The sequence below is a fragment of the Pseudorca crassidens genome, chromosome 13, assembly GCF_039906515.1.
Source record: "Pseudorca crassidens isolate mPseCra1 chromosome 13, mPseCra1.hap1, whole genome shotgun sequence".
NCBI classification, from domain to species: domain Eukaryota; kingdom Metazoa; phylum Chordata; class Mammalia; order Artiodactyla; family Delphinidae; genus Pseudorca; species Pseudorca crassidens.
The window spans coordinates 76,786,906-76,810,191 of NC_090308.1; the positions used below are offsets into that span (position 1 = coordinate 76,786,906).

The window sequence follows — 23,286 nt, forward strand, 5'->3', positions numbered from 1 at the left end:
AGGCTGTGCTATTGTTTCTTGACAGCTCCTCCCCTGTCTCTGCATTCCCTCCCTTCCCTGATTAGCAACTGTTCCACTCTGCCCTTTGGAACTCAGGGAAGGTCATGGAGGCTAGAGTCTTACCTACAAGAAATGGGGGACACAGAAATATTTCCATGCCCAGGAGCCACAAGGGTCCCACTCAGTTTCACTCTAAGGAAAGGGAGGTTGAAGAAAGAAGCCAGTGTAAAGTTTAGTTGAGCTGAGGGGACTGTTAAAGCCCTCTTGGTCAGAGGATGTAGCATTTCTTTTCTTTGCCCCAGTTTTATTATATTTATAGGCAATGCCCGGACAGACCAATTATTTAGTTCCATTTGCAAAATTTGAAACAAAACCCAATCAAGTGCTTTTCTTTTCTTTTGGCCTAATGTCAGGGTGGAAGAGTGGTTTATGGTAGCAATGCCGGGAGGGGTGGGTTATTATTCCTTTACTACTTTGGGACTAAAGAGAAGAAAGAAGATAGAATCTGAAAACCCTCATGAGATTTCCAGGTGAATTTCACCCCACATTCAGATCAGCATCGAGCCGTCTGGCTGTGTCCTCTAAAGGAGGGTCAGCACTTTGTCAGGCCAGATGGCACCTGCAGAGGCGCAGACAGGTAGGAGAAGCCACACTCGCTGTTGGTACTGTGTGCGGTTTGCCTTTCACCTTTTGAAACTCCCTGAATAAATGCATCTCTGATATAAAAAGTATAAACCAACGTTAGAACTATCTGATTTATCAACCGAAAAACAATAAATCACGGCTTGCTCAGTATTCTACCGGCACCCGCAGCAACTAGAGTTGTCTTTCATTTAAGCTGCTGTGAAAATTCTTCAGAAGCATGTAGAGCTTTTATGCCAGTTAGGTGTGCAGGTTGAAGATTTCAAACATGCAAACTACATATAACTTATGCTGACTTATTCTCTCCTTGAATTCCTAAAAGTCCTCCTCAAAAACAGGCAGACTCAAGGCTGGTAAATGGTAAAGGTTGAAATTAACTACAGTCTGGCATCCTAGATGCTTCCAGCCAGAATGTGGATCAGCAAACTCATTTTCTCTGCAAAGTGCATCATTTGTAAGATTTGCACTTAGTCACCAGCTCTGAGAAGATGGTAGATGTCACTCATCACAATAATGACAATAAAAATGATAACAGCTACTGTTGATTGACACTATTTTTTAATCTTAATAATTAACTACACAAAGTTATTATTTTCCCCCTATTACACAGTTGGAGAAACTGTTTCCTAAAATTGTAAGTAACTTACCTTTTACTGGTCACAGAGTCACCAAGGGCTGGAGCTGGAATTCAAAGGCAGCTTTGTGTGTTTCCTTCAACTCTACCTACTGCCTCTTTATAAAAAGGAGTCTTATCAGCCCTCCTACGGGGTATACAGAGGCTGTTTAAGCTACTTAGAAAAAGTGACAACACACTTCAGTCTAATTAATCCTAGATGAACTGTTAGGTTCTACATTTCACCAAGTGAAATTTCCTACAATATTTTGTCATATACTAGAATGCCAAAAAAACCCAAAAAATCGTTCTCTCAGAAACAAAAGTCCCAAACTTGCAAATGTCCCCTTTCCATGTACTGGTGATCGGCTCTGCTAGGAGTGCCCCTTCCGAGCTGGGGCAGCCACACGAATCCTCTCTCCAGGAGACTCTCCCCAGCTCCCCCATCCCGTCTCCTAGGTCTCTGGCCAGTCTCCTAGGGTTACATTGCTGCTGCCCCGTGCCCCCCCGGGGTGCCACCACAGGGATTTTCTGTTAATGTCTGCTTCCGTTACCAGCTGGACTGCCACATACCTTTCACCCCTCTCCAGCGTTTCAACCTGTGCCCTCATCTCACACCCGAACCACCCGACGGAGCTTCCTTACGACACTCCCAGAGCCCTTCATCCAACCCCTTAATGCAAACCCTCCACACAAGCCTGGGACTCAGCCCAGCTGCAGGGTCACTTCCCACAGCCCCTGCTGTCAGCCGTCCCCCTCCACATCCTGGGACACACAGGCCCTAAGATCAGTGCACCCAGAACACCTCAGTTTAGCTGATACAAAAATGACTGAGCGAGAATTCTTCAACCCTCTGTCCACGGTAAGACATGTGTGTTTGCCCTGGAAATGTTACTGAGAGCCTCCTATAAAGAGTTTGTGGTGGTTTTCTTGAGAATGGTGGAAATTGAAATGAAACCCTAAGTTTCTTCATTGCATGCCCCTTCAAGCCAGACAGAAGGCCCATTAATAACTTACTCAATTCCACAAACGTGTGTTAAGCTGCAACCACGTGCATAGTACTATGCTGTGGTTACGTATCAAATAGTTATTCTCACTCTAATCCTACCCTTTGGCAATAAGTCATAAGCAAAATATTTTTGGCCAGTAATAAAATAACAATAAAACAATAAACATGAACTTAAATGTAGATTTTTTTAAGTTCTTTTAATGTAGATTTTTTTTAAGTTCTTTTAATCACTGAATTGCGCAACAGTTCTGGAGCCCGGCTAAAGCTCCGGATGCCTTTGTTCCAGTAGGACACCTAGAATGGGAGATTTCTATTTGAGCTGGAGGAATGTTAGTGATCACCTGCTTTCATTACCCCTTTTTTATAGAAGGGAGAAATGAGACACAAAGAGGCTAACCTGCATTCCCAGGGCCACAGATAATTGCTGAGAACCAGCTCTTCTCGCCCAGGGTGCCTTCCTGGAGGCTTCAGCATTGACAGTAGGGATGAGCAGGTTCACTCCGCGGCAGGTGCGGCCAAACCCAGAACGTTCTCAGGACTTGGGAAAACAAGCCCGATGGGCCTGTGTGGAAGGTGAGGTTCCCCACACAAACCCCCAGAAGGGCGCCACATTTATTCAATGACGAAGTACTCAGCACCAAGCACTGAATTAAAATGACATTCACGCCGTAAGAAGGGAGCAGGCAGACGACCAGCGCTGCATGAGGATTTCCTGGGCTCTAGACCCTTTGCCTTCATGAATATTAATTTTAAACATTAATATTAATAGAAATCTTTAAAATTATATTTTATGTCTGCGGTGGTATCGAGACAGATATAATGCAGATTGGATTATATTAATTTTTCTTCTGATTTTAAAGAATTTAAAACACGTTCGCGAGCCCCTAAAAGTACGGTCGGTGGGCTAGTGCGTCCTGTGCCCTGCAGATTACCATTGATCCGGATGTGTGGGGCTGTCATTCCGTGATGCCCCAAGGAAAGGAATGACACGCCCTCCTCCCCACCAACAAAGCCGGGACCGCAAAGCCTAGGTTGTTCGGGGGTTAGGGGGCCCCAGCTCCCCACTTCTCTCAGACGTGAGGCTGGGTCGCGGCTTCCTCGGAACTCCGGGGCCCTGTCTCTGCCTTCTTGAAATGGGAAAAGATCCAGGAGTTTGCACCACATGCCCCAGCCGGCCAGGCCCGATCTGCCGCGGTGATCACGGCGTCCTAAGGGCTCTATCAGCGGTCCCCCGAAGCTGATTCTGCCACCGCGCCAATTCCAGGCGGACCTCGCCTCCCTCCACCGGTGCGCTCCGCACAGCGGCTTTTAAGCAGACAAAAATCAGTTCGGGCTCTTATCATTTCATCCCCTGAATCTATTCCTACTTCTTTTGCTATTGAGCGCCATCTAGCGATCACTAGGTTTCATCGCATTAAAATGTTAAAAAACAAACAGGAAAAAAAAAAAAAAAAAAGTCCACAGAAAAGTCCTAACAGGCCCTCAGCCCCGGCCAGACCAAACGAAGCCTGAGTTCCAGCCATACTGAACTGAAATCCTGCCCTAGGACGGGACCCGATTAAAGGAGATGCCTCACTTCCGGTCTAGCACGTGAGTGTTAGGACCGCGCAAGGGAAGGGGATGGTGAAATGGTAAAGAATGATGAAGAAAAGGGCAGAAAGGCAATCAATACTCAGCCCCAAGGATGCGGTACAAGTGACAGGACGATCTGGGGGGAGGGGTGGGTGCAATGAACCGGAGTTAGTGACAGGTGGGCCTGAGACCCTCAGAGCGCTGGCGGGAAACAAGAGTCTATTTTCAGGCATGAGTGCACTTGGGACCAGAAATAGAGGGTTGGAAAAAAGACAGTCTTGGACCATCAGGAACCTATGGATTTATAAGCTGCTTGATGACCTGGATCGTAATCTTTTTTAACTATAACTGTAAAGTGCTTTCAAGTGTCCTCTGCAGGCAGGGGGTATTCATTTAAATGCGTTTTGATCACATGATGTAGGACTGAGAGACCACCTCCCTCAGTCAGCAGCTGGGAATACTTTTCAAGACCTTTGAAATGCACACCAAAGACATGATAGAAGCAAATCCAGGGGAGAAACTGTTACATAAAATGTGCATGCACTGGAAATCTCAAAATGATCCAAGCCCCACATGGCAGCTCCATTACCGCAAGTCGTGTTCATTGCTGTCACATTTGAACAACAGAAAGAAATGTGGAGCCACCGTCTGTCAGACTGTGCTTTCTATAAGGGAAGCTTTCTGCCTCATGAAGGAGCAGTGGCAGATGAGGGTTTTGAGCTTGCTTTAGTTAGGAGATTAAGGTTCAGAGGAAAGCCTTCCTGGACATCTGATTTGTAAACCAATGAGACTGGAGATGCTGGCGAGTTTCGCCTCCCCACTGCTCTCTCCCTCGTCCCTATTCACCCCTCCAAGCCCTGAAGGGCCTCCTGGAAACCCCATATTTGAAACCACTAAAATGATGTCAAAAGCTGAACATGTTAATCTTGGGTCATACTACCTAAAATGGGCTTCAGTTTCCTTACCTGGGAAAATGAGGTCAGCACTGTCTACTCTGGAAGATTATTGTGAATATTAATGAAGACACATGTTTAAAGTGCCCAGCACAGTGCTAAACAAACAGTAACCCTCATTACATGTGCGCTCCCAGTTCATATAGATAATTGCCATTGTTCTCCTGGCGAAGCTGGAGGCTCAGGATCATGATTTCTGAGGCCAAGTCAGGGACAAGGCCTGAAATAAAATGACACCAGTGCTCTGACTATGTTTGGAAACCACGTGGGAAGCCAAGGACCAAGTGCCAGGATGAACCTGGACCTTTCCCACCTGCTGCAAATGAGGAGCTACTAACACAGTCAACTCACTGAGTGCCCTGGGCTGCCTCTACAGAGAGATTGTCCAATTTGCTCTGCAGAAGAGCTATCCACATGGATTAAGGATAGAATATTAAGTCATTTTGCTAGCAAGCAGTTATGATAAGCCCAGAGGATGTCCCAAATCATACTAGGTGTTTGCTGGGTGTGGTACAGGCTTATAGAGAAACCTCTTGGGAGTACGCACCATCAAAACAATCTATTTAAAGGGGATGCCTTTAATCAGACTCCTGATGCCAGGAGTCTAAGGCATCATGAGGCCCTCACTTCCGCAAATCCACACACAACCTGATAGTGACTTGAAAATATCCTTCTAGAAAATGGCAGCTAATTGTTCTCTTCCTGACCGGCTGCTGATCTCAAGTCTTGTCCTCCCTTTTTCCATGCCACACACCACATTCAGAACAGAGCATTTTAGGTTGTTGCTGCATAATGTTGAGATTATTAATCTTGACCAAATCAAGAGCAAAGTGCAGGAAGTTTAGACCAATTTGTTCTGCGCATGTCCCGGGGAGTTATGTTAAGGAAGAGGCAAATAGTTGTGTGGTCCACTCGTGAATGAGTCCATCATTCTAAGGAGAATGAAGAATGAAAAAGAAAGGAAATAACAACGTAGGGAAAGCTTTGCTTAAGAAACTTCTACTAGTTAAACTTTCATCCATCGTAGAACCATCTCTCCTCTTCTATGGCCCTGCCTCTGCAGAATCAGCCTAAAGCCCAAAGTTGTAGGTGTCCCTCAAAGAATGATATGTAAGTAAAGAGGGTCATTTTTACTTATGAAAAAAATTTTTCATACATTTTTAAGGTAATAGGAGGGGACGCAGTAAGAGTTGCCTCACAAATTAATGTAAATATTCGTCTCTTCTGTTACGATTCTAATTAACTGAGATTGCCTTTACAAACCATGGCCAACGGCTCCCCCTGGAACTCTTTCCTTCCCTGGAACCTGTCCTCACACAGTCCACAAGATGGGGGGGCCGGGGGGAAGGGGGAGGACTTGAGCGCAAACAGCCTTGATCTTGGCAACATTCAACCTCACTGAGTCTTGGCTTCCTCATCTGCAAAGTGAGCAAACTAGTGGAGAAGGTCTCCAAAATACCTTCTAGCTCTAAAATTCTGCCTCAAATGTAAGGTTTTAAATATGGATAAAATAAAAATCTAAAGCAATTAACTGGCCTGGAATTCTTAATACTAAAGAGTTTGAAGGGCCAATTTGGTATTTGTTGAGTGACTGTCTTAGGACCCAGGAAGACGTACACAGCAAACCAAGACAACTAGGTGACGTGAAGTCTTGTACTGTTCTGTAGGCTGGTCCCAAATAGATGACATGGGAGAAGCAAGTAATCTATAAACTAGGTGCATTTGTTTGTCAAATATAGCCGATTGATGGCCCCCAGATTTGGATAAATTCATTTCTCCAGTGTTGCCTTACTGTGTTCTGTTCAGCTTTTCTGGTACATAGACATAGACTATGCCTGGCTGGGCTGAAGGAAATATTGGTAAAACAGAAACATTGGGCTTGCCTGGTGGCGCAGTGGTTGAGAGTCCGCCTGCCGATGCAGGGGACACGGGTTCGTGCCCCGGTCCGGGAAGATCCCACATGCCGCGGAGCGGCTGGGCCCGTGAGCCATGGCCGCTGAGCCTGCGCATCCGGAGCCTGTGCTCTGCAACGGGAGAGGCCGCAACAGTGAGAGGCCCGCGTTATCGCAAAAAAAACCAGAAACACTTTTTTAAACAGGAAACTCACCTGATTATCACACATTTCCTATTACTCTTCAGAGGGGTAGACTCGGTGCATTCAGTCTGCTTTCCCAGGTAAATCTATTTCTCCACTGCAGAAAGAGGGCAGAGGAGGCGCTGACTCTTCCCTCCTGGCCTTTGCTTTCAGGACTGCAGGCCTGGCTGTCAAGTTGCTGACAGCTGTTATTTATTAAACCAGGCCCTGAACATGAAACACCTGGGTTGTCAGGGTAACTCTGAGTCATTTTCTAAACAGTGACAAGGACCCCTTCGCACGGCCAGCTTTAGGAACTGTGAGGCAGGGAAACCCGTTCGCATTAGCCAGGCCTGGCTGTCCATATGGACCCTCAAGTTGCAGAGAAATACAACTTTACGTAAAAACGTAGCAGGTCTACTTTGCTGGGAGACCCCAAAGTACGTTTTCAAGGACCTGCTCTCGCCCTCCCTCCGCCTGGGCTGGTCTAGCCAACCCCCTCGCTCTCATTTTCCACCACGAGGGGGCGCTAGATCGGGACAGTGAACGCGAGGGTCCGTGGAATTCTCGCCCCACAAGCGGCACCCCACACACCTGCAGGGCTTCTGTGGTCAGTAAACTTGGCAAAGCGGCTGACGCCAGCCTTCACTCGGAGATGCGCAATAGATATTCGCTTATTAGTGACTCTAAGAGGTTTAAAAGTAAAAAGAGAAGGGGGTGCAGCTGGAGGGAGAGAGAGTCCGGGGGAAAGAGAGAAAAACCGGTTATGTTTATTTCATGCAGCATTTAAAAAAAAACTTATTTAGCCACCAAACCTATTTTTAACATAAAACTTACTAAATCCTGCTCAGTTGGAGTTCTGCAAATGTTCCCGCTTGGGAAATACTATACCAGACGATCACGGAAGCAATCCTAATTCTGAAACTTCTAAGATCTATTTACATATTTTCTAAAGCACAAGTCTGATCACAGCCCTCCCCTGCCCCCAAATCCTCCATGGCTCCCACCTGCCTGTAAGGTCCAAATTCCCTAGCACGACATTCAAGAGCCACCGGAGCTTGGCCTGAACGTCCCTCTCCAGTCTCAATTCCCTTCCTCCGTGTGCACAAGTCTCTGCTCTCCTCCATGCTGGGCTTCCCCTGCCCCCTCTTCACATGGCAGTTGCTTTCCCACCTCTGTGCCTCTGTTCATGCTGGGTCCAGTCGGAGGGCCTTTCCTAGTCGTTGCACATCAAATGCAACCCACTTTAGACACACAGTTCAACAGTCCCCTCCCAGATAGCTCTTCTCTAACATACCCTCATAGTGAGAGCCCTTACACTAGACAAGATACTGGGCTTCTTGTGTAGAAACATCTGTGTATATGTCTTATTGTCCCCTAGGGTTCTTGAAAGAGTGGCTTCATACCCGACTGCCTGTCCTCTAGTTCCTATCACATAATAGGTGCTTATTGAAATAATTTGAAGAGTAAATGGCTGATGTGATTCAACAGGAAACCTTCTGGGCGGAAGAGAACAGTGGTCTGGGGACCAGGGGCCTGTTCTGGTTCTGCCATCAGCACGTGGGGACGTGGGCCTTTTGCTTCTCTGCCCGAGAGCTCGGTAGGCTCAGCTCTAGAAAGACAGGGAAGGGGCTGGCAGGGGCCACAGACCTTCCAGAGCTAAATTGTCTGAGATTCTCCTGATTTATACTCCACCTTACAAAGAACTTGAGGCAATCTTACAGAAATAAGAATAGAGTGAAAGAGAACAATTGATGACAAAAGAACAGAGACCTGAGGTCTATTTGAATTTTCCAAAGGAAAGAACCTCTAACATGAGGGCCTTAGGGATCACAAGAGACTAAGAAAAAGAGATTTTTTTAAATCAAGAAATCATCCTGAGTTCTCAAAACTGTCCATAAAAATGACTATTTTATTACTTCTAAGGTATCTCTCATCTTAAATATATAAGATCAGCAATTCATCTCTGCAGAAAATGCTTGCCTTTAAAAAAACCTAATGGGGCTTCCCTGGTGGCGCAGTGATTGAGAGTCCGCCTGCCGATGCAGGGGACACGGGTTCATGCCCTGGTCCAGGAAGATCCCACATGCTTGCATACCACAAAAAAAAAATAAAATAAAAAAACCTAATGAACAAAAAAAATTTTTTTGAAGTATATTTGATTTACCATGTTTTCAGGTGTACAGCAAAGTGATTCAGTTATATATATATATTTTTTTCAGATTCTTTTCCATTACAGGTTATTACAAGATACTGAATATAGTTCCCTGTGCTATATAGTAGGACCTTGTTGTTTATCTGTTTTATATATAGTAGTGTGTATCTATTAAACCCAATTCCCAGTTCATCCCTACCCACTCCTTTCCCCTTTGGTAACTGTAGTTTATTTTCTATGTCTGTGAGTCTATTTCTGTTTTGTAAATAAATTCATTTGTATCATATTTTTTAGATTCCACATATAAGTGATATCATACGATATTTGTCTTTCTCTGTCTGACTTACATCACTTAGTACGATAATCTCTAAGTCCATCCCTGTTGCTGCAAATGGAATTATTTCATTCTTTCTATGGCTGAGTAATATCCCATTGTATATACATACCACATCTTCTTTATCCATTCAGCTGTCAATGGACATTTAAGTTGCTTCCATGTCTTGACTATTGTAAATAGTGCTGCTACGAACATAGGGGTGCATGTATCTTTTTTTTTTTTTTTTTGCGGTACGCGGGCCTCTCACCGCTGTGGCCTCTCCCGTTGCAGAGCACAGGCTCCGGACGCGCAGGCTCAGCGGCCATGGCTCACGGGCCCAGCCGCTCGAGTCAGCCGCTCTGCCAAGTTTACTGACCACAGAAGCCCTGCAGGCTCACGGGCCCGCCCTCAAGTATCTTTTTGCATTAGAGTTTTTGTCTTTTCCAGATGTATGCCCAGGAAAAAACTTTAATTCTCTAATACAGTGGTTATCAAAATGTGCTCCCCAGGTCAGATACATCAACATCATCTGCATTAGAGAATTTTTTTAATGTTCCCTTTGTTAGTGCCTTAGAAATACAAATTTCCTGTCCTCAAACTTCCTGTATCAGAAACTGTGAGAGGGGGTCCCAGGAGTCTGTTTTAACAAGGCCTCTAGATGATTCTGATGCATACCAGTTTGTGCATAATTATATTTGGAGCTAAATATGTTATCACGTGTGTCTATAAACTCATTTATCAAAGATACAGAAATGTGTGGCTCCCTTTTCTCTCCACTCTTTTCTCACTCTTGTACAACTCACTCCAAAGTGGGGTGATGGGGCTTCCCTGGGGGCGCAGTGGTTAAGAGTCCGCCTGCCGATGCAGGGGACACGGGTTCGTGCCCCGGTCCGGGAAGATCCCACATGCCGCGGAGCGGCTGGGCCCGTGAGCCATGGCCGCTGAGCCTGCGCGTCCAGAGCCTCTGCTCCGCAACGGGAGAGGCCACAACAGTGAGAGGCCCGCATACCGCAAAAACAAAAACAAAGTGGGGTGATGGCAAATCTATGTGGTCCCTCATCTCTGACTTCTGCAGGATCCACTGCTCAGGCGTCCCTGCACCAATAAAATCTGCCCTGTTTTTTACAGCTGATCAAGCAGACCCCTGCAAATTCCTGGCCTGTGGCGAATTTGCCCAGTGTGTGAGGAATGAGTGGACCGAGGAAGCCGAGTGTCGCTGCCGAGCGGGGTACCCTGGGCCCTGTGCCTCCGGAGAAGACTGTGACGACACCCCAGGGAAGGGAGCGCCGTGCAGGTGGGTCTAGCACCGCGACACTCAGACCCAAGAATTAGTCACTGAGGCTTCTGAGACACCCATCATTAGCATGAATTCATGCAATCCCGTAAACCCATGGTTCTCAAACTTCAGTGAACACCGGAATCTCTCAGAGAACCTGTGAAAGCACACATGGCTGGGCCCTGCGAGGCTGTTTGTGGTTCGGTAGGTCTGTGCAGGGCCCAGGTACGGCTGCTGCTGGTCCCAGGACCACACTTTGAGAACCATTGGCCCTAAGCCTTTCTGCAGGATTTCATTAAAGCCAGTAAGGGAAGAAAAAAGAGGCTGCATCAGCTTTAAGACAGAACACCACGTGGCCTACTACCTTAATCGGTGTCTATGTGTCTAATATTTGAGTTTTTCCCTGGTTGCAAACACATTAGCTGTCATCATAAGAAAGCTGAAAAATATAGAAAGTGATGAGAAGGAAGATTAAAAGCCTATATAATTCATCACGTTAATTGATGTACTTCTTTACATAGAATTTTCCAAAGCAAAATTAGACTGGCTTCTTTTAGAGTCAGCTCTTTTTACTTAGAACATTGTCCCATGTCATTAAATATTTTCTGTAGCATCATTTTTTTTTTAAATTTATTTTTGGCTGTGTTGGGTCTTCGTTGCTGTGCATGGGCTTTCTCTAGTTACGGCGAGCGGGGGCTACTCTTTGTTGCGGTGTGTGGGCTTCTCATCCTGATGGCTTCTCTTGTTGCAGAGCACAGGCTCTAGGCACGCAGGTTTCAGTAGTTGTGGCACACAGGCTCAGTAGTTGTGGCTCATGGGCTTAGTTGCTCCACGGCATGTGGGATCTTCCCAGACCAGGGCTCGAACCCGTGTCCCCTGCATTGGCAGGTGGGATCTCAACCACTGCACCAGCAGGGAAGTCCCTGTAGCATCATTTTTAATGTTTACATGGTAAGCCATTCTCTAGATATGTTATACGTTGAATCAGTCCTTCATTTCTGAAGCTCTTTAGAAGGAGGAAAAGGAAGTAAGATATAATTGGCCTTCTATTCACAAACTAGACTTTAGGGCGTAGGTTGCCTTATGAACAAACAGGGAACCCAGTGGGTCCTAATTCTTCTCCAAGTCCTGTGTCACCCAGTGAAGCTCTGCCTGGGGGGCCTCTGTTCTCAGAAGTCTTCTCCCGAGCCTGTCCCGAGCTTCCCCAGTCCTGAGCTTCCAATCACACACTCTTGAACATTTCCTCCGCGAGGATCACCTTGACCCACGTCTTTATTAGATCATCCTGTTTTTGTCACTGTCCTCTTATTCATTCTGTGGCTGCTGTCCCTAATTTCCCACCAGGGGCACTTGTGGCCAGCTGCTTCCACAACCGACAAGAAACAAGAGAGACTGAGCCCTTTTCTTGATGAAACATACCCTGTTCCTTTAAAGTATTAACATTTTAAAGACCATTATCCAATAAGAGTTAAGAAGCCATATTCTGGAGTCAGACAAATTGTGATTAAAATGTTGGCGTAGCAATTTACTAACCAGGTGACTTTCAACAAATTTCCTAACTTCTCTAAACCTCCATTTTTTTCATTGGATAGTGAGACCAATAAAAAACCCCTGTTGGGTTGCTGCAGCAGGTATATGAAATTACATTTATAAAGCTTCTTAACAAATAACATAAAACACAGAGTATCCGTTCAGGTAAGGGAAGATTATGATGATGCTGCCAGTTTTCTCTGAGTTAATCTCAATCCTGACAGAATTCTTTATGGAATTTGACATTCTGGTTCTAAAGTTCCTCTGGAAATAAAAATGCACAAGAGAAAATCTTAAAGTATGATGGTGGGGAGGCTGCTCTATAAGATAGAAATACATAAAATAATAACATTTAAAGCACTAAGATAGACACACACCTAGACGATAGATCAACAGAACATATAGAAGCCCCAAACAAAGCCCTATATATCAAAGAATTTATTTTGACAAGCATTTCAAATCAGTAGGGAAAGTATAGACTTGTCAATAATGATTAGAGTACACCTGGCCTTCCATTTAGAAAAATAAAATATTAGTTTCTTACCACACACAAATCAATTCAAATCAAAGATTAAAACCTAAGATTGAAACTATGAAAATATGAAAATTTCTTTTATATTTCTATAAATTAGGCTAAAAAAAGGCTTCCCTAATAAGACCTCAATCCAAGAAGACATTTTCCCCATAGGGGAAAACACACCATAAATAAAATTAACAGATAAACAACAAGATGAGAGAAAAATATTTACAACTTATAGACAAAGGATGAACATCCGTACTAACAAGCGCTCCTACACATCAATAAAAGGCGAACATACTAATATTAAAATGAGTAAAGAATATAGAGGCAAGTTCATAGAAGAAATCCAAATGACCCGTGAAACATAGGAAAAGGTATTCAATCTCACAGTAATTAGGGAAATCTAAAAACAATGAGGATATATCATTAGCTACTCATGAGTTTGGCAAGAGGTCAAAAGTATCCAATGTGGGTAACATCAGGGAAAACTAGTTCTATCAGGCATTGCTGTTGGGTGTATTAATTGGAAAAACATGTTTTCAAGAGAAATTTGTCAATATCTATAAAATTTTAAATTTGACTCAGATACTCTACTGTGTAAATAATTGTTTAGACAATTATTCCTACAAAAATCATTGCACTTTGCAATGTTCACAGTATCATTGCTTTGAATTATGAAATAATTGTACAGCCCATCAATAGGGGAACAGTTAAGTCCATAGTGTGGTATATTATTCACTGTGGAACATGGCAGTTAAAAGCGGTAATATAGTCTACTGGAACTGCCATAGGAAAAGACCAGGACATTTCATTAAATGAGAAAAGTAAATTTCAGGATAATAGATCCTGTTTACATAATATATCAATAACAAAAATATGTACTTATAAGTATATTAGTTTCAATCGTATTGCATTGCCATGTTGCCAGTTAGAAATCATCAAATATTGACAATGTTGTATGATTCAATCTAATATGTAAGTAAAAGCATAGCAAATATATGGAATAATAAGTATCATTAGCTATCATTCCAGTTAACAATGGAAAGGAGCAGATTTGAGGTCCAAAATTTTAATAGGGCTAATGTGTTTTCTTTGACACTATTTATAATAATGAAAATCATTTCAAACATAGGGGCCAGATTAAGTAAATGATGATAAAAGTGACATGTATAAGGAGGTTTTAATAATATGGAAGTACTTGTTTTAACTACAGCAAGATCACAAGTTTGCTCTCATTGTACACCTCAGATGGGGCAGGGTAGCGGGAGGTCCATTTTTTTTGCCTCTAGAATCGATTCCTATTTCCCTTTTTGAGCCCTTTCTCCACTGGATAGTAGGGGAGGGGGAGATAAGAGAGGGAGAGCTTGGAGTTTAATATAATCCAGTCCAGTTTTTAAGAACTCCATGTGATTAATAGTGCAAGCAATCACTTTAGGCAACTCAATTCCCTTGGTATATTTAGGCTCAAAGGTCCTCTCCCATTCCCCTCTCGTCTCCTAGGTGGTATCTGGTTGTATGGCAGAGCGGGGTTGGCCCTCTTTGTCTTACAAGATCCTTTGAAAGGTTTCCATTTCCATGGTCCCCTCACCTGTGATCTCTTAGTCCTGACTCCAGGTTTTTTGTTTTTTGTTTTTTTGGCTGCATTGGGTCTTCCCTCGTTGCTGCGCGGGCTTTCTCTAGTTGTGGCAAGCGGGGGGCTACTCTCCGTTGCGGTGCGCGGGTTTCTCGTTGCGGTGGCTTCTCTTGTTGCGGAGCGCGGGCTCTAGGCACGTGGGCTCAGTAGTTGTGGCTCAGCGGCTTAGCTGCTCCTCGGCATGTGGGATCTTCTCGGACCAGGAATTGAACCGTGTCCCCTGCATTGGCAGGTGGATTTTTAACCACTGCGCCACCAGGGAAGTCCCGGCCCCTGGTATTCTTGGAGCCTCCAATTTGCCCAACCAGGGCAAGTAGGAACCCAAAACGCTACCTTAGCTGGTGGTAGGAGGAACAAGGAACTTGTTACTCAACCTCTTCAAACCACGCGTCTCTCCTCACTCTTCTGCCTTCTTCCTATCAAGCACTAGGGCCGGACAGGGTTTCCCTCCTTCCTACAATAATACGCTCCTTCCCCCTTTCCTTGATATTATAATGGACAGAATGTTGAGAGAAAAAAGAGTTTACTGAGTTTACTGATAAGGGAACATATATCATAAAATATCTCACAAATATTACACCCATTTTATAATGTAAAGTGTGAAAAAGCAAGGTGCAAAATGTTTATACAGTATCGTCAGAAATTATATGTACATAGAAAAGTCTGGAATTGTATACATCAAATTTTAAAATAAACTTTTAAAAAAGTTTTTTTAAAACTGTATGAACAAAATATTATTGCAGAGTTGTTTTCCAGTAACCATAACTCAGAATTTGACTTTAAAAATAACTCCACTTCTTGCAAGATAAAGTTATCACTCATCTTTCCCGTGAGCTTTGTCCATTCCTTCTGAGACCACTGCCTATGAAACAGTAAAGCCAACTGGAAGGCAAAACTCGGGGCAGAGGTGGGCTGGTGCACAAAGCATATCTCCTCCAACTCTAATGGAGGCACCTGCAAAAATACGCTATTTTCATTTGTCCTAATAATTTTAGAACTAAAATAGTAGAAAGCCATAGTTGCGCTTAATGTTGATAAGCCCAGGAAACAGGATATCTTGTGTTTGCTTTCTTTTGCAGGTCACCAGATCAATCTAGAAACCAAGTGTATGAAACTAGTGTTAAAAAGTTCCAAAATCAGCAAAATAACAAGGTAAAATCCCATTTTTATATGTTGGTTTTAATTACTGAATATAAATTTTGAAGGAAATTAAAAACATTTCTGGGCCTGACTCTTAAATAGAGATAAGAAAAAGCAGTTTTCCTTTATTTGCCAAGCTTTTTTATTTAGTATTTTCAGAGGGAAAAAGGCATTTCCTGGTACAAAAAGTATAGAGACAGGGGCTGGCATTAACTGAAATGTGTAGACAAAACAATAAAATAACAGAAAAAATCCAAGTATTTTATAATATTCCTAACCTCTTCTTTAAAAATATACATGCAATTTATCAAATGCATTTCAACAACACTGAATTTCTCATAATGATTTATATTCCTGGAACTGGGTAATTATATATATAGACATATATATATATATAAAATATATGTATATGTAATTATCTATATACAGGTATATATATTATATATATACATGTATATGTATATTATGTATGTATATATTCTTATAAAGTATTTTTATTTCAAATAATCAGCTAAAGGAAAAATATGAAGAAACATGATTTGTGAACAACGAGTAACCTCAAAGATTCCTAAAAGTTCATCCTCAGATAAGTGTTCCTTCCAGTGTCCTAGATGTCTCTTTCAAAATATTCGTCCATTCAATCAACTTTTTTGACTAAATTTTATTTTACAAAGGGAAATAACTTATCCAATAAGCAGGTTAAATATAGCCTACGTAGAGCTTTTTAAATAACTTTTGGAAAAATACCTTCGATAACTTTTAGCCTAAAATTACCTAGTTTCAAAAATTATAACTAGTCTTGGATGGTAAAATTGGGTGGTAATCAGCCAGTGTCCACTCTACCTGAGGTCGGTCTCTCTATATAGTGCTAGATGGAAACAATCATGGCAAAGTTTGCAGTTGAAACTAGTCATTACGGTCAACATACACTCCAGAAGGATACTGAGGCCATTACACCAAACGCTAATCATAAGTTCATGTGTCCAAGTGCACACAAGGAATAATGTGTGCCATTTTGACTTCCTGATACAAAGAAAATTGAGAAGACAGAAAAGGTTCAGACTTGGGCCATAAAATGACAATAGGACACAGGATCTGATATTAATAAAATGCCCAGGATGAAGTATACACCAACTGAATCTGGAAGTACCAGGTAGAATTAGGAACCACATTTCAAATGAGGAAGCAGCTTAGAGTAATGATGTCTGCTATGGTTGGAAGGGAACATGTTGACTTTGATTCACAAATTATTTGCCATCCCTGCTTCAAGAGATTGATTCAGTCTGAGAAGATTTAAGAAGAATAGTAGGTTTAAGAATTCTTAGTAGGTTGTAAAGTTAGGAATCTTTCCCACCTTTCAAAGAATGTATCCTAAATGGCAAGCATATTATCTCATCTACCAGCAGAGGTAATATTGGAATGAACCATTGGTTTGACCTTGGGTGACATTTTTTAATCTCTTAAAACTATTTCTCTTCCAGGTAACCAGGAAAAGAAATTCTGAATTACTGACTGTAGGATATGAAGAATTTAACCATCAAGATTGGGAAGGAAATTAAAAACTGAAAATGTACAAATTATCATTTAATCTATCGCAAGAGAGATGGCTTGTTTCTCAAGGAAAATTATATCCACTCTGTCAAAATTCTGAAAACATAGGCAGGCATATCCACTGGTCATCGATATGCAGGCATGTAGTCAACACTGAGACCCAGGACACATCACATTTCAAGTACAGAAGAGTCATGTACTTGAAGACCAATAAATTCTGGAAAAAAAGCAGCTTATTATCAAAATCAAAACCACCACCAGTAAAATGTAGTTTGGTTATTCCTCAGTGATAATCAAGGTGATAGCAAACGAGCTTTGTGTCCAGCTGCCCTTAAAATATTGTTCACAGGTCATTTACAACAAGTGCAAATTATTATTTGGGGGCAGGGGGGTGGGATATACTGGGAAATAAAGCTCTTCATATGTTAGAATGTACATAAAAGATGATTACGTATGCAGGGAGGTGCAGGATGAATGCATATAGTATGTAAATTGTGGTGAGTTTATAGACGCTCCACACTTCAGTGTCTGTAACTCACATGCCCCTTCAGTTCTTAGGCCCACTAGTTTTATACAAAATTCCTGCTTACATGGTGGATAATTTTGTTGCCAATAATTTCTAAGTTGCTCCTTTAAAGAAAAGAACTGGGATATACATACCATAGAAAATCTTACTTTTCTTGTTACTGCATAAAGCTATTTTAAAGAAAGATACTATATTGGGGGGAAAAAAGTGAGGTTGTACTTTGTGACATAACCAATTCCTGTTTCCCACCACGGATGAACTATGTTTTCTTCCAATGTGATACCTTCATTGAATACTCCTTGACACCCACTGTGGTGTGTACACAGGCAGACTGGCATCAAGGTATTCCAGTTCATCCAGTTTTTAATGTGCTATTTAATGAAAAACAAATTCCTCCATATCTCTTTCAAATGCTCGACTATCAAATATACCTTAATTTCAATATGATAAGCACTGTATCTATAGATTTGTAATGTGTTTACTAGAATTATGATGATTTTAAATGAAAAAATCACTTATGTTGGCCTCCCAAATGCATAACTTTCATCCCTATTCCCAGCCCAACTGTCCCCAGAGTGAAGAGCTATGATATAAGGACTTTGTGTATGGTGATAAAGTGCCACAAAGCAAGAATGGTGGCAAGAGGTGTACCTGCTCACTTCCGTATCCTTGGGACTCCCCAGAGGAAAACACTCTTGTTAGAGGCATGACAGGCCAGCCAGTAGCATATGAGAAAAATTCCATGGAGAGAAAATGAAAATCTAAAGCTATCACCTCCCCAGAATGTGCCCTCTGTCACCTACATTTCAGTTGTGCTCTAACTGCTGCAGAGAATGTAGCTTTTGAGGAGGAAAGAGAAGGAGGCAAACACTTCATCTTCTGTGGGGAAGGTCCCCTTTGGAAGCAAGTGTCTCTCACTCTTCGGATCACCCACTCTTTGGATTGGTCTTTTCCAACCAACCAGAGAAGAGCTGTTGAGGTTAAGATGGCCTGCATCTGCCTGCACCCAGAAGACCCATCTGGATCAGGGTAGGTTCCACACGAAGTAGCCTATATACACCAGCGGTGTTTGAAGTCCTAGGTACAAGGACTCTTCTTTGGGTCCCCAGTTTTTACATCCTTTGTCACCTCACAAACAAACTGGTAAGGGCCTGAGGAAAGGCAGCCACGATTTGGATTTTCTCTCATCTAGGCAAAGCGGCTCCTGCTTTCTCCCTGGATGGAAAACCTGTAGGAATTTGGGGTCAAAGCTCAAGGATGCTTCAATCACCCAGGTTCCTTGCCTGTTCCTCCGCCACCAGGCACAGCGTTTCCAGGTCTGGTGACTGGACGAACTTCAGGATTCCAGCGTCTCCAATTTATTCCATTGGAAACAGGAGACAACAAGTGTAACATTTACAACTTTTCTGTTTATAACACCCTGTAACTGTATTAAAAGCACAGGAAGCAAGTTCTACATAGAAGCATTTATTATTTGTATTTCCAGTACATCAGTATTTTAGGAAAGTATCAGATACACATTTTTAGGGAATGAGGAAAAATTCAGTAACAGATGCAATTCGATGAATTTTCAAAAGTGAAAAGAAAATGGCCAACTCATAAACCTATTTGGGGTTTGAAGGTAAGAGTCTGCACAGGTACAAATTAGGATTAAAGATTTTCTTTTCGGTGTGCATTTTTCCCTGATTATCTCTTGAAAAACTTTTTGAAAAGTATATGACAACCAAACTTACTTCACGTATTAGGTTAGTCGTGGGGAAGGAAGAATACATTGATTTGACCTGAACTTCACTGTACTCAAAGATCTGGTCCCGGCATGGGTAGGCTCGACCTCATCAAGTATCACCACTTCATCGCTCCGCAGGGCCCACGCACAGAAGGTCTACTGGCCTTCTCCAGCGTGGCGGTGTCATTTCTGTATGCTAAGAATCGATACACCGGGCCTATCTTGGTCCAAGTTTAGTAGGTCCATGGGTTTTGCTCTTACGTTACATACAATTCATTCTACAACTTAGCAAAGATCTAGGAGCGCTTGGTCACCTAAAACGCCGCACTGTTTTCAGCCTGGGGTGTAGCGTCTTCAGGGGTGCACCCCTTTTCTTTCTCTTCCATTCACTCTTCTCTTTCCTTATTGTTACAACCTTCCCCCTTACCTGTCCTTATTCTAATTTTTAGATATTCTCTGTCCTCCCCTCCCTTATTAGTTTATATTCTGGAAGAAATAAAAATGCTCAGTAATTGTTACTGCTGGCAATGCTAAACAAAGGCCATGACATCGGAAGGTGGAGAGTGACAGGAGAGCAACCCTTCATAAACCCCCAGGGGCTACTCAAAGAAGTCTGCTTGTTTTGATTCTTTGTGCTGCACATGAGTGGAGCAAAGGCATTTCTATCTCTTTCATGGCCTAGAATTACATTACCTGAGCTCTCTGGATCTCTGTTTACCTCTTCTGTAAAAGGAGTTAGGTCTACCACTAACACTGTAGTTAATTCACTGATTCATTCAACAATATTTATTCTACTGATTCAGGTACTCTTAAGGTAGTTTAGGTGAAGAAACCAAAGATCTACCTGTTTGGATCCCCTGAGAACCACTGTAATAACCTGTGAGTGAAAATAATCTTTTTAAAAATCCAATTAATAAAACTACAAAATCCTCATTATTCCTTGTGCCTGTGAGTTTCTACTCTCTAAGTTTCCACAAATACCACCTGTGTTCCACTTAAGATGATCTTTTCTTTTGTGATCTGATATGATCTTTTGTTTTGTTGTTTGCAAAACAAAAGGGTTCACCATGTTACTGGAAAGAATGACCTACAGAAAGTCACTATAGGAAGCAGAATGTGAGTTACAGTAGAATGTCTTTTGTGTGGGCTTGTGCTCCTAAGTGTACTATTTAGTTCCTCCTCACATAATCCTTTAAGAAGGTGCCGTCTACCCAACTTACAACTAAGAAAACCCACTGTTCTCTTAACATACGTGTGTATTAGAGAAATTTTCTCTCAGTGCCTACCCGTAGCTCACAATACGTACCTCAAGTGTGTTAATGAGATTAGGAATTACACCATCATTGAATGTGAACACATTTTGTTTTCGCAGTTTTAATATTTTATGTACATCTACCTTTGCAAAGCATATACACTAAGGGAGGAACTGGTATTGAGTGAGACAAGCATTGAGAAGAATTAGTTCTTAATGTACAGTGTGCTCGTTTTAACTTCTAATTTTACATCTCAATTAAAATATAAATGGACGTTTGATTCATACCGTTTTCAACCTAGTGTTTCTGGGTTTGACTGTGAACACTGTAAAGAAGGGGCATCTACATGTTTCGCAACACTCTCTCTGCTGTTTCCCTTAAAGGATGATGGAGGTCCTAAGCTTCTCCAGCAAAGGGGCTTCTGTGTGTGCAGAGCTGTGGTATATAGGTGACTGTAAGTCTAACCGAATTAGGGCAAGTCTCCTGGAGCCACAATTAACTCAGGAGACTACTTAAAACAGATATGCTCTAGGACATGTTCTAGGACAGCTGTGTGACATAATTAGCAACAAAATGGCTTAAGAACGACTATAATTTTATCAGCTATTAAAGTAAAAAATTAAAGACCTGTAACAATGCCTTGCTGTGATATAGTTCTCACAAATTCTTCAAAACTTTAAGTTCTCTCATTATGATAATTTAACCTGTGTGATTAGTTTTCCATCAAGTACCTGCATGTATCTAGGACACACGTAAAACTGTTTCTGGAAACAGCGCTAAGGGCACAAGTCATTAAAAATCTATTTGGTTACTAAATTTTCTTCCAGGACTCTACTTGTTACCAGTTAAGAAAAAAGCTTATCATTCACTATCCCGTACAAATAAAAACACCAGTTAAAGGCGAGTGATAAGAAGAGGGAGAACAGGACATTTATTTTCAGTAACCAGACCTTCTGTCACCAAATCACAGGGACCAAATGACCCAAGGGTGGGTGAGTCTATGCAGTAATACAGCCTTAAAAAGATAATCACATTCACATTCTCAACAGTATAGACAGGACCATTTACTTTCCTTAACAGAAGACGATCGTTTGCACAGTATCATAATAAATAAATATCTCTATACTAAAACATATAATGAGAGAAGCAATTCTGAAAACAGTGTCCAGCTCACAAGCACTAATCCAATCAGCTGGGAAATACTTTCCTAACTGAGGTACTCTTTCTAGGAAAAAAAAAAAAAAAAAAATCACTGGAAATTCATTTCAAAGGTTAGGGTCTTTAAATCAAGGGAAAAAAAGTACAGAGAGTAATTTTATTTTCTAATTTTATTCTAAAATACAAACAAGACTCCTTAGGATTATGTCAACATAACTCCTTGATGTATGTTTGTTTCCAAATTCCTAATATGAAAGTCATAAATATTAGGCTTGAAACTGCTGACATTTGATCAAAACTAAACAGCACACAAAACTTTTTTTTTAATTATCAGTTACATGAAACAAGCAATTCCCCAGTGCAGGGTTTTTGCATTACAAGGCTTATAAAAGAGCTCTACAATTACCAAAATCTCGAAGGCCAAAAAAGACAATAGGAATTTCTTTAAAAAACAAAGGTGTTTTGAAGCAGAACACTAGTTTAAATCACATGAAACAACTTGGACAAGATTCTGACACAAAATCACAACTGAGATGAAACTGAAAGAATATTTGAATTCAGTCCAGTTAAGCCAAACTGCCACCTAAAACCTACTTCCTTTTCTAAATGAAACAAGGTTATCTCAAAACTTCCAAGCATTTAGACGATCTGAATTTCCTTTATTTGTCCATGGAACGTAAGAACATATTCTTACAGCAACACAGTGTGATAGAAAAGCAAAACTGATCTGTGCAGGACACTATGTACCTTCTTTATCACAGATTGCATCAAATACATCGAGGCTCTCTCCAGAATTCTAGAACTTCAGGTAAACTGCTTTACTCAAACTAAGACACTGCAAAAGAGGGGGGAAAAAATAAAAATTTCCACCTTTGATGGAAATTTCCATGAATTTCTGAAAAAGTTAGTAGAGAAAGTACACAGCTTTCAGATCAAAATATCAGTGCCTTGATCATTTTAAGTGCCTTAATTTTTGTATGAAAATTGAAGCTAAGTTTTCTTTATTCCAGTTACATGGTACTGTGCCATCCTTAAAAAGCAAGAATTCTGCATTTTTCAAAAACTCTTCCTAAAGAACAATTAAGATGGATTTAAGGTAGTCTGTTGGCAAAGAAGGAGAAATGTCCAGAGTCTGTCCAAGTGTAACAAGTATTACAATAATGAGAGGTCTAACAGTTACAGCTGGATACAGGAAAATAAATTTTAGGTCCCAAATTCACTACCATAATTAACCTTAAATGAACAAAAAGCCATGATTAATAAAATCTGTTCACTTTGTATAAGTAATTCTAACTTGATCTTGGAATGGTTAAATCTCTGGGACACACTCCCTACCTAGTGCCATGGCAAGGGCTCCCAGCTGCAAGGCTAGTGCAATTTCTACTTTAACAGATTCTGCAGCATGGCCGTGGCATAGGTGGGCCTGGCCTGTCTGCTCTCAATCGCTTTCTGAAGATACTGGATGCCTCCACAGCGTTCCCAAATTTCTTCGAACTGTCTTGGCAAAATCTCAGCACCACGCTTTCGAGTCAGGCCTGTCTCTTCAAGATTCAGCTCACACATCTCCATGTCATCCTTACCTGCACAGATGAGACGTCAGAGAATTACTATATCCTTTCAGAACCATTTATTGTAAACT

At 41.8% G+C, this 23,286-nt stretch overlaps 2 protein-coding genes across 5 annotated transcripts in view; one reads left to right on the plus strand and one right to left on the minus strand.

Annotated features, from left to right (window-relative positions):
- The window catches only part of IMPG1 (interphotoreceptor matrix proteoglycan 1), a 94,162-nt gene extending 77,170 nt beyond the window's left edge, over positions 1-16,992 (plus strand). For both annotated transcript variants that reach the window (XM_067702973.1, XM_067702974.1), the window contains 3 exons: positions 10,463-10,628; positions 15,373-15,445; positions 16,915-16,992. In XM_067702973.1, the coding sequence (XP_067559074.1) occupies positions 10,463-10,628; positions 15,373-15,445; positions 16,915-16,992 (317 nt within the window). The remainder of the gene's footprint in view (positions 1-10,462; positions 10,629-15,372; positions 15,446-16,914) is intronic.
- Positions 16,993-21,397: 4,405 nt separating this feature from the next.
- Positions 21,398-23,286, minus strand: part of MYO6 (myosin VI) — a 142,960-nt gene continuing 141,071 nt past the window's right edge. For all 3 annotated transcript variants that reach the window (XM_067702740.1, XM_067702738.1, XM_067702739.1), the window contains one exon: positions 21,398-23,227. In XM_067702740.1, the coding sequence (XP_067558841.1) occupies positions 23,028-23,227 (200 nt within the window). In that variant the 3' untranslated portion in view covers positions 21,398-23,027. The remainder of the gene's footprint in view (positions 23,228-23,286) is intronic.